General features: G+C 28.3%; 1 protein-coding gene across 1 annotated transcript in view; it reads right to left on the bottom strand.

Annotated features, from left to right (window-relative positions):
- Positions 1 to 19,594, bottom strand: part of LOC100201499 (protein-L-histidine N-pros-methyltransferase) — a 42,436-nt gene that overhangs the window by 1,104 nt on the left and 21,738 nt on the right. The window contains exons 3-4 of the mRNA XM_065818702.1: positions 13,427 to 13,636; positions 4,600 to 4,778 (exon numbers count right to left, since the gene is read on the bottom strand). Coding sequence (XP_065674774.1) covers positions 4,600 to 4,778; positions 13,427 to 13,636 — 389 coding nt within the window. The remainder of the gene's footprint in view (positions 1 to 4,599; positions 4,779 to 13,426; positions 13,637 to 19,594) is intronic.

Here is a 19,594-nt window from a genome sequence, read left to right as displayed (position 1 = left end):
ATTCTTCTTGCTGGTTGGAATGCTTTACCAAATGACTTGTTAAATGAATTATTGAAAATTACTTTACAAATCCTAATTTCTTTTCATTACATGTAATGTACAATAATATTATATACATTTCTTTAAAAATTGTCCTGAATTACTTTTATTATATGAGCTTAAGACATTTTTTAATGTTTCTCTCTATCAAAAAATTGAGTGTGGCTTTTTTTTTTGCACCCCACTGTATATATATTAAAAATTAAGGAACTAATAAATATAAAAAACATTTACAAAAAACATGGTTTTAAATGTTGCAACTTATTTGGGTTTAGATAGACAACTAACAAAAAAAATGTTAGATATTTTTGTTTTTAAGTTAGAAAAACAATCATCTTTTTAGCTTTGAAAACTTAAACTTAATGCAGAAAAAATAATTAAACCGCTGGAAAAAGCAAAAATCTATTTTAAATAGAGAGAATTGAGGGGGAGGGGGTGGATAAAGAAGTTAATTTTTCTCCAAATTGAGAAGTTAACCTTTTTGGGACCACAGGAAAAAATACATTTTCGCAAAACAAGAGTATTGACTATTATGAAACAACACAAAAGGAGACTCATCGCTCCAAATAACTTTAGCCCATTGCTCAAATGTCCAATCTTTGTGCTCAATGCACCACTTTAATCTTTTTTTGCGAACGATTTCACTAACAAAAGATTTTTTTATTTGCTTTCCCGAAAAAAACTCCCCCCATGCTTTTATTTGACGAGATATTGTCCATTTTGAGATATTAGTTAGATTCAATTCTAGTTTTATCTTAGAACATGTGATTTTATGATCTTTTTTGATGGCATTAAGAATATAGCGATCTTTATTTTTTGATATTTAAGGCTTTCTACCAGATCAAACAGACCTTTCACCTGTACCAGTGTGCTTATATTTCTTCACCAATCTACTAATATATCTATAGACATTGGGTGATAACATTGAGTGATGACCTAACCCTGACGAATTATAAGCAATTGAAATTTTAAAAGTAACAAGTAACCGTTCTAAAATCTATACATATTCTGTTTGTTGATTAAATTTTAAAAGTGTTACTTGTCAAAAAAAATTGAGGCAGCAAAAAATGTCTAAAAAAGTCACAATTTGAAAGAGATTTTGGTTTAACTGTTATAAAATGATAATAAAGAACTTTTTTAAAAATGAAAAAAGTTTTAACTTTTGAACCTGAACATGATCAAACTGGAAACCCTAAGTTCTATATGTGCAACATGCACAGTGGTCCCAGAGGTGGAAATAGACAAAAAATACTTGTTTGAGAAAGTCTATAAAAATTATTTACTCAGAAGTTCAGAGAAATTTGTGAATAAATAAACAAAAAATTATGTTTCTAGCTAATTTCTAAGTGATGATATGCAAATTTGAAGTTAATGAACTTCCGATTTTTTTTGTGAATCTATAAAAGTATAGTAAATTCAGTTAGTTTCCATTCAAAATGAACTTACCAACATGAAAATTGATAAACCACTTATGTAAAAGTTGTTTTTCATTTGATATGGAATATATTTTTGAATAAATAAATTAAAAATATGTTATTTTTTAAATTTTTTTTTTTTAAAGCTTTTAAAACTTAATTATGTACTTATGTTATAAATTTATGTTGTTGTTTTTTACAAAAAATCAGATTAAATTTTAGATTCTTTCAAAAGTTGCCTTGCCTCTACTGCATCATACATTTTTAAAATATTTAAAATTTCTTCTTTTCAAATAATTTAAGGGGAACTGAGGCAAGTTAGCACTTTTTTATATTTACTTAATTTAAAAAAGTCAAACAGCGATTATTATTTTTTTCTTAAAATATGTTAACATTTTATTTTTGGTTACAAATATGAAAATTTTTTATTTTTTGTTTGTTTATTTGATATGATTTTGTATTTATTTCAGCAGAAGTAAAGTAAAATAAAAAATGAATGTAATGGAGGAAAATGAAAATGTAAAATACATTACAAAAATAGATTTATTCACACAATTTATTAAAGCTGACAAAACTGTCAAATTCAGTAACATATTCAGCCATTAAAGAAATACTTTATAAAAACTTTGAAATACCAGTTAATTCACAGGAATTTGAAAATGCATGTCAAAAAACATATAAACATTATAAACGCCTGAAAGAGAAACATTTCAAGAAAAATGGATATGCATTTATACTTTCACAAGCATCAAATGATATTATTTATGAAGTAGAGGATGCTTACATAACAGAACTATGTTTTTCAAAACAAAGAAAATCCTTTACAGAACTGGGTGATGAGATGAAAAAAGAGAGGACACAGGAACTTCTTAATTATATAAACAACTTTATCGCTAATGAGTACCCAGAGTTGCATGTTAAGCAGTTATTGGATTACCTCTTATATAGAGTTAACACACAAAATAATAAGAGTATTGCTCGATTTGGAAAGTTTTTTTTCCAACCATATGTAAACAACAGATAACTTTAGCATAGATGAATAGCATAGATGAATCCATTGCTTTAATGCATTCCCTTACACTAAGTAAAGAGCAAATGAGAAGATAAGGATTACTTTTTTGCTTCAAAAGACATATCTTTTTCAACAACCAATGAATTGCTTGAAGGAAGAAAAAAACTGCGCCCTACAATTAGTAATGTTTTTACTGGAAGAGGTGTTTCTGTTAAATACAAAGAGCTTGTAAAAATGACAATTGATTCTGTTTTGAATATAATTAAAGATTCTTTTATTCCAGTAGACGGCGATGAGTATCAAATGAGTTTTAAAGGTGGTTGTGATGGAGCAGAACATATGAATAAAATCAAAAGAAATTATTGAAAGAAAGTCAAATATGTTTCAACAAGGCCTTATTCCTCTGAAACTAATATATCATTGAGATAGTAAAAATAAGGATGGTATCATTCCTACTAAAACTGGAGATTTTGACACATGAAAAAGACTGACTAAAAAACTGACCAAATCTGATCAAAAAAGCATATGTATTACACATTCATATATAAATAGCACTACCTGGTTTTTAAAACTACTGTATTGGTGTCAAATAGATTATAGACTTTGGCTTAAAAAAACAGGACCACTTGGTGAACCAATATGTAATGCACAGGACAGGGTTATTACTAAAATAAAAAAAAACACTGGACTGCAATTAGATATGTGTTGTAACTCTGGTAAGAAGGGAGGGACATCTACAACAAGGTCACAAGGTTATAGAATTTTTCTGAAGAACTAATCTCTACCATAAAAGATCTATACTCTCTTATGTACAAAGATAGCATTTTACTACTACATTCTCAAATCAGTATAATAATACATATAGTTTCTTCTCAGCGTAAAATTAAAACTTCAGGAGTTATACAATAATGCTACACTTAACATTATTACAAATATGCCATGGCCACAAATTAACCACACTCATCGTGGAGTCCTTCATCATTCAGCTGAGTTAATAATTCCTAATGATGGTTATGGCCTTGGCAATTTAATGGAGGAAGGTCTAGAAGCAAACAACAAAGATATTAGAAACTATTTAAAACTTCTCTCTTGTAAGACATCACATCTAAAACAACTTACAGATGTGATGAGTCGTCTTTTAGAGAAATAGGATCATTATGTTTTAAACCGAATTATCCATTCACATCCTCCAAAGTTATGGCAAGATTGTGGTTCAAATGAGCATACAAGCAGATCTCATGAGCGTGTGTTTTCAAAACCAAAGAGATATTTGATGATGAGTTTGAAAACCTTATTTAAGATTTATTATAAAAATATTAACATTTTTTACTATTTTAACTTTTTATCTTCAAATATATGTCGCAAGTTCAAATCATAAGAACTCTTTCCTTATAATTTTATTACACTAACATTATTTTAAATCCAAATTTGACAGAATACTTGCTTTTAAATACTAAACTTTTTGTCAATAGAACAGAAGAAACCAGACGCCCAAATTATTTAAATTTTTAAATTTTCTTTTCTTTGAGTATATCTAATAAATTACTCTTTTAATTGTCATCTAAAAAAAAATTTAACTTTGAGTATTTATCAAAAAAATACTGATTTATCAAAAATGACCAAATATGGTAATTTGAACCCAGCCCACAAAATTATTTTAATACTAAAATTTTAAATTTTTCTATAACAAGCAAAAAAGTATCTTTCTAAGAAGTCCTAAATGAGTTTTCTAGGATTTCTTAATCATTAGTTATGATCCTATTTCCAAAACTTGATTATATATATATATATATATATACATATATATATATATATATATATATATATATATATATATATATATATATATATAAATATATATATATAAATATATATATATATATATATATATATATATATTTATACATATATATATATATATATATATATATATATATATATATATATATATATATATATATATATATATATATATATACATATATATATGTATATATATAATTATCCTATTTCCAAAACATTGCCTTCTGGGCCCACTGTGACACAGTAACTCAAGACAGCTCAGTTGATGAATATATAATATCCAAGAAAACATATAAAAATTATTGCTCATTTTTAGCTTTAAAAAAATACCGCGTTCATAACATGGATTGTAAGGTAGTACTATTGCAAGAACAACAACTCCATTTGGTTGTAAAGAAGTATGAATTTCCTGTAAAAGTTTCATTGGCTCATCTATACGATCCAAAAGATTCAATGCCGTTATAATTGAGTACTTTTCATTCTTTTGCCATTTATCGATGTCAAGAACCCTTAAAAAAAATTTAAATAACTTTGTAATAGCAAAAATTATATAAACTTATAATCGTCATAAAAATTTAGATTCAAATTAGTACACCTGTCCGATATTTTTTGAAATAATTGTTAACTTTAAAAAATCAAATTAATAAATAAATAAAAAAATTAATATCAGGGCGTGAGAAATCAACAAATGTCACATTTCCTTACTTTTAGTTAAGCAAACGTTGGGGCTCGCTTAAAATTTTAAAAAAAGGAACACATAACTTAAGCAATATTTTTTCCAAATAACTATGCCATTGATAGTTTTTTATTCATTATAAAAAACCATTTATTATAAAAAAACATTTATTATAAAAAAACAATGAGTTACTAAAATTTAAAACATATTTTCAATGACTTTTAAAAAAAACTAATTACTTACTTCAATAGCATTACTTTTAAGTTTAATAATTAAGTACTCAACTGAGCATATGTTTACAAAGGCAAAAATTTTAATGGATGCATTTGCAACTACTATAAAAGAAACCATGCTAAAACATTGCTTTCTTCAAAAGTGTGCTTTTTTTAAATTTTTTTTATCATTGTTAAATTAAAGTCCTCATTTTAAAACTTTGAAAAAAATGAGGGAAGAAAAGGAGGGCACATGCCCACCCTCCCTCCCCCACATTGTCAGCCCTGTTTTTTGATATACCTCTTAAATTAGATGTTCGTCAATAAATAAAGAAACAAATGTCAACATTTATTTAAAAAAAAACTATTTGTCGTGCCCTGACTATCAATAAAAAATATCTAAAAAATTTAAATTGTCATAACTGTAAAAATTTAGATTTTATCAAATAGTCATACATTTGTAAGAAATATATAAACCATGCACAACATAAATGTGAAAAAACAAATATGTCTATAATAAAAAATGTATAAAATATTACTATATTTTGAATTGAGTTTGTAATTTTGTTTACAGCAAGTTGGGGTTTCAAAAAAATGTTTTAGATATCCCATTTAATATAAAATTAGTTTTAAAAATGACAAAAGAAGAAATAATTATGCACAACAATTTGGAAAACCCTAACCTAAGTCTCTCACTAATAGCGGAAGGGTGGTAAAGTGCTTGCTTCATAAGTGAGAGGTTCCAAGTTCGATCTCCACCACATCCTTGGTAGTACTATGCTCAACTTGTTTCTTTGCGCAACGGCCTTGTTTGTCAAGGTATGTGTTTCAGAGTTATAGAGTTGAGAGAGGGTTATAACCACAATTAAGTAGCCTCCTCGTCTGTAGTGGACTTCTTGGCCATGGGGGTGTGAATTAGTATTAAAAAAAAGGGGAAAAGCAGATAAGAAACTTAAATGAATAAAACATGATAAGTCTGCTAAAAAAGCCTTGTTATGGCAAGCCATTTGCAGGTGTTGCAAAAAACCAGCACCTTATATTTCCAAGTCAACACTTTCTGGCCAATATGTTAACATATTGGCCAGAAATTTAAGAAAGCATTAAAAACAATGTCTTTTACCTCTCATTAAATCACATGATAGTAGACATGTGTTCTGACCTGATTTAAAGATTTAAAAATGTTATTTAAAAAAGCATCAAATAGTTTTGATTGCCAAAGTTTATGGGTACCACCAAAGCTTATGGGTACCACCAAAGCTTATGGATACCACCAAAGCTTATGGGTACCACCAAAACATAAGTTTGAAATTTTATTAGATACATGAATAAATTAATTATTTTGAAATATTTTATTGTCTCATTTATTAATGTATTGATATTATTATTTAGTTCAAAATAAAAATTAACTTTTGTAACTTTTTAGTAAATTTTTTTACTTTAACATTTATTTCATGTACACACTTTATTCAGCTGCCTAACAAAGCAAAATCGCATAATTACCATAAAAAAATATATGTTAAACAGCACTTGAGTTAAGAAAAAATAATTATAATATATATAATTATTTTTTATAACTAAGCACACTATTTGCATAAGGGGTCGTCCATAAAGTACGTACGCCAAAAATTTTGAAATTTGACCCTCCCCTCCCCCTCCCCCTGTTGCCATGCGTACTTTTATGTCCCCACCACCCCCCCTTAAAAAGTACGTACGTTTCTAAATTACCCCCCCCCCCCCTACTTAACTCTTTTTTCTTAATAAAAAAGTTTATTTAAAAAAAACAAAAAGGTGGAGGGTACCTTAGATACTTTATATGACCCCAAAGCCTTTTGTTTGCGCATTTTAAAAATGTCTTCCAGTATATATGCAAATAACAATTTAAATAAATTTAAAATACTTCAAAGAAAAATGTGTATTTGGGCATGAGGTTAATGCGGTGGAAATAGTCGGAGGAGGACCAGGTTTGATTTCTGGTGAAATCTATGTAAACCTCTAATTTGTTTTAATAACGAATCAAATGTAAATAAACTATACTAAAGGTGGACGTTTTTTTCAGGCACCCCTCTTTAGTAAGTAAAAAACGAGTCTTACGTGAGATCAGTAATATTGAAAACAAAGGGTAAAACCCAGTGGGAGAGGGCAACAGCAAATTTTGTGCCCTTTTGCTAATTTAAGAAGCTTTTTATTTTAGCAAAACCTAGCGGTCAAATTTGGAAGATTTTGAGACGCCAATGACACGTTTTTTTTTTTTTTGGGGGGGGGGGGACTCCACCCCACCAACCACGGCCCTTTTAAAACATGTTTTTTGTCGACTCAAGAAATAGGTCTTACTCAGGGGTGGCATGTGTGCATGGGCTCTCTCAGCTTATAAGGGGTGGCATGTGTGCATGGGCCCTCTCAGGATTTTTTGATGTTCCAGATAGAACACTTTCATGCATCGTGCAAACTTAAGTTTGTTAATATGCCAAATGAGGTGGCCTTGCAAAAAAATAGGATGACAGAGGCCTGGGAACAAAAAGCCCTAAACTTTTGCCTCCCCCTTCCCTGCCCAAACGTGAAGGAAATATGTAGCAAAATTTTATTTTTACCATCTAAAACTAAATTTTAATTTATCGACAGATTTTAATCTTTGTAGAAAGATATTGTAAATTACAAAAAAGTTATGACCATGCAAAATTTACACCCCTCTCATTTTGGGGGTCGGAAAATTTGCATGGTCATAACTTTTGTAATTTACAATATTTTTCTACAAAAATTAAAATCTGTCAACAAATTTAAACTTAGTTTTAGATGGTAAAGTTGAAAATTTTACTACATTAGTGCGCTCACATATGGGCAGGGGAGGGTAAGCGTTTTAGAGCTTTTTGTTCACAGGCCTCCGCCATCCCGATATTTTGCAAGGCCTTCTCACAGGTATAAACAAAAGTTAGGAGTTTGCACGATGTGTGAAAGCGTCTTATCTGGAACATTAAAAAAATCTGAGGGCGCCCATACATGTGTGTGCATAGAGGAAAACTATAGGGGAAAGCATGCACCCTTGATCATAAAATCCAGGGCGCATTATGTTAATAACATTCTCCTAAATTAATAATAATTGTAAAAATAATATTGACTACAAAATTTATATATACTTTCTTAAAGTTTATTAGAACCATAAATATAGAAAACTCTAAAGTAGTTTTATAATTTTGTCTTTCGTAAATTTTTGTTTAGTTTTTTTCCCCCCTGGATTTTTGGATCAAGGGTGCATACTTTCCCCTACCCTCTACTCCATGTACCATACATCTTTTTATGTTGGCAAACTAGAATCTTTAGTCAGAATGTAACTTTTCTATTGATTAGCTGTTTAATTGTGACAAATTAGAAAATCGACGTACGTACTTTTAAATTGAACCCTCCCCTCCCCCTCCCATACTCTTTTGTACGCTTTTTGAAGATCTCCCCCTCCCCCCTATGAACGTACGTACTTTATGGACAATCCCTAATTGAACTTATTAATAAATTCAATTGTGTGTTGTGTCAATTTATAAATTGTAGTTTACGCAACAACTTCATCAATACTTGCAATTTACATAACCATTATATAAATACTTTTAGTTTACATGACCACTTTAACAATACTTGTAGTTTACATGACTACTTGTATTATAGATAAACAACATAATCAGAACTCTAAATTTTATGTTTTCTTTATACTAAATCAATAAAACTTATAAAACCCAACAAATAATTATTGGATTTGCCAGAACTTCACTTATTAACAAAATTAGACTGATGTTTTTGTTTAAATTTTTTAAATTTTTTACTTTCAATTTTACTTAACAATTTTTGATGGGGTTTAAATTGGATGAGTAGCATAGGATTTTGGTGAAACCCCCATATCAATCCCATAATGACTTGTTATATTAAGAAATTCTATTGCTTTGGTGAAATATTTGTCCGCAATCTCATAATGACTTGAACAAGATATAATAATTCTATTTTCAGCTCCATAACCCTACTCTATTTCCTAGCTATGAGTAAAAACATTAACTGTGTTTTCTTGGTGCATGTCTTGACAATATTGGCATGATCCCAAGTTGACCCATCATACATGTAAATATCAAACATTCTAATATAAAATGGTTTTAAACCATTATGACTAATTGTTTTTCAAAAAATGCTAAATACACAGAAAATCAAATTTGTAGAGATTTCAATTTTTCTAATATAAAATGGTTCAGTAAAGGCTCCTGTAAACTCAGATTTAAATTCTTTGGAATTTATAGAATGTTTAAATAATTGCTTTTTATATCAAAATCATTATAACAACATTTCAAGAAGATATGGGAATCAAACTTTTCAAGAAAAAGTTTGATTTTCAAGAAAAAGTTTGATTTGATATATGGTTTCCAAGAAAGATTGGAAGTAAGAGTTAATCCTAGAAGATGAAGAGTAGATGACTCATCGAGTACATCACGATTCATAAATATAGGCAGATCTAAATTATTGCGATAACGATTGGCTGAAAAGAATTGAGTTTTATCTGAATTAAAGTTCACCAGCCACTGTGAGCCCCATGCTGTAGCAGAAGTGAGATCCTTTTCAAGCTCAAATGCCCCCTCCAAGCAATCAGAGGGTGTTGGTTTTTTATCACGACAAGAATAAATGGTAGTATCATCAGCAAACAATGCCACCTTAGATGTGAGAATATCTGGACGATCATTAATGTAAATTAAAAAGAGTATAGGGCCAAGGATAGAATCCTGAAGTTACAGAATAAGAAGAAGAGTGCTATCCATCGAGGACAACTTTTATGCTACGATTGGAAAGGATGAAAATCTGATTCGTCTAACTACTGTCCCATTAGTCTTCTTCCTATCGTAAGCAAGGTTTTTAAGTCTTTAATTAACAAACACTTAATTTCTCATCTTGAATCTAATAACTTACTTTCTGACCGTCAATATGGATTTTGATCTTCTTGTTCTAGCGCTGATTTGCTAACAGTAATAACCGATAGGTTTTATCGTGCATTAGATAAAGGTGGAGAGGTTAAGGCCATCGCTCTTGACATTTCAAAAGCTTTTGATAAAGTTCGGCATGCTGGAATTCTCCATAAGCTTTCTTCTCATGGTGTATCCGGCAACATCTTTAAGATTATTGAATCCTTCCTTTTCAATCGTAGTATAAAAGTTGTCCTCGATGGACAGCACTCTTCTTCTTATTCTGTAACTTCAGGATTCTATCCTTGGCCCTATACTCTTTTTAATTTACATTAATGATCTTCCAGATATTCTCACATCTAAGGTGGCATTGTTTGCTGATGATACTACCATTTATTCTTGTCGTGATAAAAAACCAACACCCTCTGATTGCTTGGAGGGGGCATTTGAGCTTGAAAAGGATCTCACTTCTGCTACAGCATGGGGCTCACAGTGGCTGGTGAACTTTAATTCAGATAAAACTCAATTCTTTTCAGCCAATCGTTATCGCAATAATTTAGATCTGCCTATATTTATGAATCGTGATGTACTCGATGAGTCATCTACTCTTCATCTTCTAGGATTAACTCTTACTTCCAATCTTTCTTGGAAACCATATATCAAAGCAGTTGCAAAATTAGCATCTGCTAAGGTTGCATCTCTTTATCGAGCTCGTCACTTTCTTACTTCGGATTCTATAAATCTCAAATCTGGTCTTGTATGGAATACTGTTGCCATATCTGGGGCGGTTCTTCTAATGATGCCATTTCTCTTTTAGACAAGGTGCAAAAACGCATTGTAAACATAGTTAGACTTGCTCTTGCAGCCAACCTCCAACCATTGTCACATCATCGTAATGTTGCTTCTCTTTCTCTTTTCTACAAATACTATAATGGGCACAGCTCTAAAGAGCTAGTGTCTCTTGTGCCATCTACTAAAATTCATTCTCGTGTTACTCGTCATTCATTAAAGTCTCATCCTTTTTCTGTGACTGTTCCTAAGTGCTCCAAAAATGCTTATTTGTCTAGTTTTTTTCCTCAAACATCAGCTCTTTGGAATTCGCTTCCTTCATCTTGCTTTCCTGATTCATATAATTTGCAATCCTTTAAGTCGTCCGTCAATCATTATCTTGCTCTACAATCTTCATCTTTTTTCTTTCAGTAACTTCCAACTTTAATTAGTGGCTGTTTGCATCCTTGTTGGAAGCGAAGATTTAAAAAAAAAAAAAAATACAAATTAATAAAAGTAATATTAAGTGTTTAAGCATTGCAAATTATTTAAAATAACTTGCAGTTCTTTAATACTACAACTTCAAAAGTTCAAAAAACAAACCACTGTAGTTAAAATGCACAAAACATAAAAGCAGTAACTTTCTGAACACAAATAACGGTAGCTTAAGTAGCCTACTGTCAGTCTAGTAATCAGGGCTGCATGTTGTATTTGAGATATATCAGCATTTCTAATGTTTCTGGGTTTGAGCCCTGAGATTACTCATAGTCACCCCACACACTGAAAAGACTCTTTCACTGGCAGTACTTGTACCATGAATAGCCAACAATGTTCTAGCAATCAATACCATTATTGGAAGCTTATGTTCACAGTCATTGTCTTTCCAGAATTGCAATGCATCACACCCTGTCATGGGCAGTGCCAAGTATTTTTCAAATTGATGTCTTGTATTATTACTGTACTCAAAACAAAAAAATGTGGAGATAAACATTATAGTTTTAAAATTGCATTATGTTTGGTATTGTAGTGCGATTTACAAAATTTTCACTATTAAAAATCTTGTTTTGGTCTGGTTAGGGTAAGGACAGTTTGTTCGGTTTGGTTTGATCCCAACAATTTCATAGTTCGGGTTGGGTTTGGTAAGAAGTAAAGTTCGGGTTTGGTTCAGTTCGGTCATAGGTAATGCTCTAGTTCAGTTCATTCGGTTCGGGTTCGGTTTGTTTCCCATCTCTAATTTCAAGTCTAAATTTATTCACTGTAGATATTACCTTCTGCTAATAAGTTATTTTTGTTTTATACAAATATATACATCATCATGTGAATAATTGGCATTTTATGTGTGAATATACATATAAAATGCATATTTTATACCTATGTATAAATAAATAGCCAATATATTGATTGATATATGTTTACACATAATAACTTAGCAAATTGCTAGGTTTTAATGTGTAAACATATGTAATATGTAAACTATATGTTTACACATTTACATATAGCTGTTTTTGCTAACAACCCTGCTAGCACTATTATTAGGCCAAGGCTTGGGTTGTAAAAACACTGCATACTTAATCAGCAAAATACTTTAAATATTGTCCAATCAGTCTTTTCTCTATTTTTAGCAGAGTCTTTCATTAACATATTTCTAAAATCCTATCTTGAGTTAAATAACTTACTGTCAGACAAACAAAACCATTTTCGATCTTCTCATTTTACAGCTCACTTGGCCTTGCAGCAGCTTGTGGATTTAACTCCTACAAAACTCAGTTATTTACTGCAAACAACTACCGCAATATAAATATGTATATAAATATATATACCTACAGCGTGCATTTAAACTTACCGTTTGTGGTAAAAAACAGCTCTTAACAACTTTTATGTTTAACGAAGGCAAAATTAAATACACTTTATGTTAAAACCATTAAATTTAATTGAGAAAACTAATTGGATTTATTGTTTTTTTAAAAACCACAAAAGTTTTTAAAAACATTCAGAATGCTATATCAACTGACAAATGTGCTGCTATATCAACTGACAAATAGGTAGTACATGCAAGGAGTGCTTCTACATTGACTGACAAATATGTAGAACATGCAAGGAGTGCTGCTTTGTGTTAAATATATATAAATTATATATCTGCACATATATATATATATATATATATATATATATATATATATATTATATATATATATATATATATATATATATATATATATATATATATATATATATATATGTATCTATGTATCTATGTATCTATGTATGTATGTATGTATGTATGTATGTATGTATGTATGTATGTATGTATGTATGTATGTATGTATGTATGTATGCATGTATGTATGTATATATATATAATATATATATATATATAATATATATATATATATATATATATATATATATATATATATATATATATATATATATATATATATATATATATATATATATATATATATATATATATATATATATATATATATGAACTAACACACATAATATGTTTAAAAATTTATAAACATAATAAAATATGTTACAAAACTCATGTATAGAAGTTTTTGAAATAGTCTTACAAAAAACCCTTTTCTTTAAGTCTCCATTGCATAGTAGGAGATTGTTCAGTAGCATACTTTTTGTCAAAAAGATGCAATAAATCTTCAGTAACTTTACCATCTCCAGCTCCAAGATCAATAAAGGATTCAGCATGCCATGTATCATTCACATTCAATAGACTTAAAAACTGTTGTTCAGAAAATACAAACATTGATCCTCTATTTAACAACCTAATAAGAAAAAAGGTTTATGTATTGAAAATGGTAAAAAAATTATAAAATATTTTTAGAACATTTACTTACAAAAACTCAGGAAACCACATTTTAATTTAAGATTTACTAAAAAAATTTATAAAAAAAAGAACAGTAAACAGAATATATAAAAAACTGGAACTTGTATAATAAACACAAAAAGAAGTTCTAAGCACTAATGTGCTTTATGGATATTCTAAGCACTAATGTGCTTTATGGATATTCTAAGCACTAATGTGCTTTATGGATATTCTAAGCACTAATGTGCTTTATGGATATTCTAAGCACTAATGTGCTTTATGGATATTCTAAGCACTAATGTGCTTTATGGATATTCTAAGCACTAATGTGCTTTATGGATATTCTAAGCACTAATGTGCTTTATGGATATTGCAAATATAAAAAGTGTAAAAGTCTGTTCTAAATCTATAAACTTAAAAAAAAGAAGCTTATATTGAATTTTTGGTTTAGTAGGATCATTCGAAGATGGGTATTTTTTTGAAATATACTAACAGATGTAAAGAAGCATAAGTTAATTTGAATAACTATTGTTTTATTTTCTAAAACAACCAGCAATCAACAAACAACCAGCAAAACATATTGTCTTTAATCCTCAAAGTGCAAAGAGAAAAAAAACTTTTATCTTTTTACTAAAAACATTTCTGACAAAAGATCATCAAAGATGTGATCAGCAAAGATGTGGTTTTAAAAGATGTGATCGTTAAAGATGAAAAAACATTTTTGTTTATTCATCGCCGTGACATCTAAATCTTCTTATTTCTGATAAGCTTTTAATGAAATCTGTTTTATTTTTAAAAAAAAAAGAAAAAAAACCTCATGTTTTAAGAGTACCTTTAAAATATCAGACCTCATTTGAACTTCAAGGACTGGATCAACAAAAGCCATTACTATTGCTCACAGGAAAAAAATGAATGAGATATCAAATATAAAAATATAAGGAATAAGATATCAAACTTTTTATGAGTGAATTTCCTACACCAATATTTCATTCCTTTTTTTATGATTTTTGCTACCTTGAATAAATTGAATCAATTCAATACTAAATGTATTTACATTTTAAAAACCAGGAAAAATTCAATTATTTAACAAACTCTAAAGACTAAATTCTGCTGCCCTTAATTCAATTAGATAATAACCGGTGATGTAAATTTCCGACAAAGCAGGTCAAATGCTAGGTTCATCAAGAAATCTTTTGTTCATTTTAATTGTAAATTTCTTCGACCGCTTTATTTGACCTTTATTCAACCATTACTAGGGTTTGCAGTTCCAACATATTTTATTAAATGTTAGTAAACACCATTAAATGTTAGTAAACACCAAAAAATAATTTTAATTTAGTTTCTTTAGCACATTCAACATTTCTTTTTTATAAAAAAAACATTTTTTGTTGATTTTAAAAAGTTTTAATAAATGAACTTGTGTCTTTTTTGAAATAACAGAAAACAATATGTGTTCTTGTATTAGTAATTTTGCTAACAATTTTAAATTAATAATACAATAAAAACTTCGAAACATTTAGAAGAAAAAAACTAAAAATAATGTCAATTTTTTTTTTCCTTGCACTAACACTAATACATATGGGGAAAATGTAGATGAATTTAAGCTTTTTAAGTGTGTAGGAAAAATTATTGCAAAAAGATCTTCACTAAATGCGGTAGTGGTGTAGTGGTAAGAGCGCTCGCTTCATAAGCGAGAGGTTCGGAGTTCGACTCCCACCACGTCCCTGGAAGTACCGCGCTTAACTTAGTTTCTCCGCGCAGCGGCCTTGCTCGGAAAGGTTCGTGTTTCGGAGTTAAAGAGTTGAGAGAGGGTTGTACCACGAATAACAACTAAAAAAAAAAAAAATGAGTAGCCTCCTCGACTGTAGTGGCCCCCCTCGGGCCTTGGGGAGGTGAATAATCTAAAAAAAAAAAAAAAAAAATGACTTCACCAAAATAATAATGTTCCCAGAAAAGTCTTCCAAGTTTATTTTTATCTAAACTTTAAAGCTCTAAAAAATCTACTAAAATTTATGCAAGCCATAAGTTTTGGTAGACTTTTAAATTTATACATAAATTTAGGCAGTGGTGTTCGACTCGCAAGTTTTCTTGTAATTTAGCGAACGGGGATTCTGGGATGTCTAGTACAGCCAGATTTGTAAACAATAATATTTATGTCAAGACGTTTTGACAGATTTGTAAAGAGTAATGCTTTTGTAGAGATGGTTTTAAATTATTTTAAACAATAATGCTTCAATAAAATATAGCAGCAATATTTTTTTAGTTAAAAATCAAATGGTTTATTTAAAAAACGATGAAATATATATGTATAAAAATACCTTTTTATGGCTTTTTTAATGTTTGTATTTTTGTTATATTTTGAATTATAAAAACAACCTTTAATATTATTTTTATTGTTCAAAATATAAAAAAAATACAAACATTAAAAATGCCATGAAGCGCTATTTTTATTCTTATATTCTAAATGTTTTCAAAATGTTACATTGTTATACTGTTTACAAAGAATGTTACATTGTTTAACAAAGTATTTATAACAAAGTATTATAACAAACCTGTATAAGTATTTATAACAAAGTATTATAATAAACCTATTACTAATTGTATTTACTATAAGTATTTATAACAAAGTATTATAACAAACCTATTACTAATTGGTTTACTAAAAATATTAGTCACATGAACATGTTTTTTTTAAAACATATGTACGTTTCAATTCTTTACTACCCTTTGCAGTATGCTAGAAGGTTTATAATATAACTGTATGGTAGACAGCAATCAGGGTTTTATTTAAACAAAAAAACATTTTTTTGACAACACTAAGATGAGATTATATTCAAGTTTTGTAAATGTTCTAATATTTAGAGATTTATTTAGTAGCCCAAAATTATACAACTGCTGTATGAATTGTTTATTGAGCTCTGTTAGTATAAAACAACTCAAACGTTCCTTCTGGTGTTAATGTGCTTTCGTTATTGTTTTTTATGTTTTTATAAATATATTTATTATTTTTATTTTCCACATCTTAAATATGAAATAAAAATTGTTAAGCATATCGAAAACTTGTAATTTCAATTTAGCACATCTCAAAAAAATGAATAAACATTTTTCAACTTCAAATATAATATTTTACTATTTATGAATAATACAAACAATTTTTTTTGATTGAAGATTATATAGGAAAGTAAAATTGCAGTTTTCTTTAAAAACTGTAATGATACCTGATTTATTTTTGCTTACAACTGTTTTATTAATGTTTACATCTAAAATAAAAAATTATGCATACATATATATATATATATATATATATATATATATATATATATATATATATATATATATATATATATATATATAATTCACACAAAAAAAGTACTCTTTACAATACAGTAAAAGTTATTATTATTATGATTATATGTTTGGAGTAAAATAGCAAGATAGTTGTAAGAGGTATTATTGAGTGAAGGCAAATATATATATAGTAATAATTGTTTAATAATATATTATATATATATTATATTGCTGGTTTAGGTGAGTAGTGTGATGTCATACTGAAAAAGCCTGCTGCCGGGGCTTCAATACATACATCGACTGACAAATAGCCTGACTCTCACAGGAGTGCTGATACGTCGACTGAGGGTTTGGCATATTTAATTAATGTAACAAAAATATGGTAATAATTTGTTACACAAATATGCTAAGCTAGATAATATATATATATATAAATATATATATATATATATATATATATATATATATATATATATATATATATATATATATATATATATATATATATATATATATATATATATATATATATATATATATATGATAAGCCTGCTGATAGCGAAACATGCTGTTGAAGATAAAAGTTAGTTTTTTTACTAATATATATATATATATATATATATATATATATATATATATATATATATATATATATATATAAGTTAGTAAAAACACTTATCTAAATTTCTTCAACAAGTTGTTTTGCTATCTGTAGGCTCATCAAGAAGATGACCTTGTTCTTTAAGAACATTTAAGAGCACACTATTTGTAGAATACACTAACATAATTTATTTACATAAATATATATAGTTCTATAGTTTGTTGCATTTGGGAAGAGCGGAAGGAAAAAAATGATTCTTACGCCAACACATACGTCACTTTTAATTACTTTTGACTTTCATCCAACATTTGCGTGTTGTCAGAAAGTTAAAACCATTAATTTAAATACAAATTAATCGTTTTTTAAAAAAACCACAAAAACGCAAATTTAATTGACCAGCATGTTTTTAAAAACATTCTGAATGTTTTGAAAACATTCTAATTGTTTTTAACAATATAAACAAAGTTTTTATTTTTATTTTTTTTAATAAACTGTTTTTATTTTTTATTTTTTTAATAAAATGTTTTTACTTTTTTTTACTATTAATCATGAGCGTAGTGTTGCTACATCGACTATCTTATAGCCTGACTCGCAAGGGAGTGCTGCTATATTGACTGACAAACAGCCTGACACGCAACGGATTGCTGCTACATCTACTATCTTTTAGCCTGACTTGCAAGCGAGTGCTGCTACATCAAGTGAGGGTTTGGTTGGGGCAGGCAGTCTATCAATTAATAAAAAAAAAAATTCCGCTCTTGCATATTAATTTTTACATTTTGTCAACAAAATATGGAAAAAACTTTCTGACAACATATAAGAGTTCTATATATATATATATATATATATATATATATATATATATATATATATATATATATATATATATATATATATATATATTATATATACATTAAATTGTTTAAATGTAGTATTCTATACTACATTTAAACAATTTTAAGTAAATGGAAAGAAAAATAAATTAAAATTGATTGAATTATGTTATAACAAAGTAAAAGTTGTAATTTTTTATAAATATTTTTTTGTTTATGTTTACAATCTGGCTGTGCTACACATCCCAGAAGCCTTTGCGTTAGCAATTACAAGAATTTAATGCGAATTTTGCCGAGTCGGACCCCACTGAATTTAGGTAGGTAAAAATTGATGCTCTTTTAATTAGCAACCATGACAGTATTTGTATAAAAGCAAAAAAATGAACCAAACCAATAATGAAACAGAAATGAATGTATGGCTGCAAATTTCAACATTTATTTTATTAAGTGAAGATTTATATAGAGGAAGAGAATATAATCAGGAGTAAGACAAGCAAGATAAATAAAGACCACCAGCAGATGCTGATTTTACAATGGATTCGATATATAGTTTTTAGGAGATGTCAGTAAAAAGTCAAAGATAAAAAGTAAAGCAAGTAAAAAGTAAAAAAGGGCAAAAAATGCAAAGAAGTTTATCGGGAAACATCGGGGTAGTGATAGTTTAAAAGTAATTTAATTGTTTAAAGACATCTTAATTTAAAACATAAAATAGAATTATAGAATGGAAAATTGTTACATGTTGCAAACCTTACAATCTAGCAACAAAAATATGCCACCTTTGTCTCTGCGAAAAATATGTTATTTTATCACATAATGGAAAAAATCTACCGAATATAAAAAAAGGAAATTGTATCTCAGTGACGACATTTAAAAAAATTCTTATTATCTTTATTTGACACAGGAGACTATTCAACTATAACAGCTTTTTGTTTTTTGATTTGCTTTTTACATAGATTTGTTTATAACGTCAGAAGTCTTTCTACAGTAATTTTTATGTTTTTGTAACAGTTTGTTAACATTTTTTGTTTGTATTAATGACTAATGATTGCCTTCAGACATGAAACTTAAAGTCCCACTAATCTGTTGTTTTTATTTATCTAAATAAAATATAAATATATACAGCTCTATTATTTAATAATATTGAGCACTGTAACACGTACAAGAGATTTCGTATTATTACATCAAAATACTTAACCTC

Source organism: Hydra vulgaris, chromosome 15, assembly GCF_038396675.1.
Source record: "Hydra vulgaris chromosome 15, alternate assembly HydraT2T_AEP".
Lineage (NCBI taxonomy): Eukaryota > Metazoa > Cnidaria > Hydrozoa > Anthoathecata > Hydridae > Hydra > Hydra vulgaris.
The sequence above is the reverse complement of the archived record's forward strand: the minus strand, read 5'-3'. Positions and strand labels throughout refer to the sequence as shown.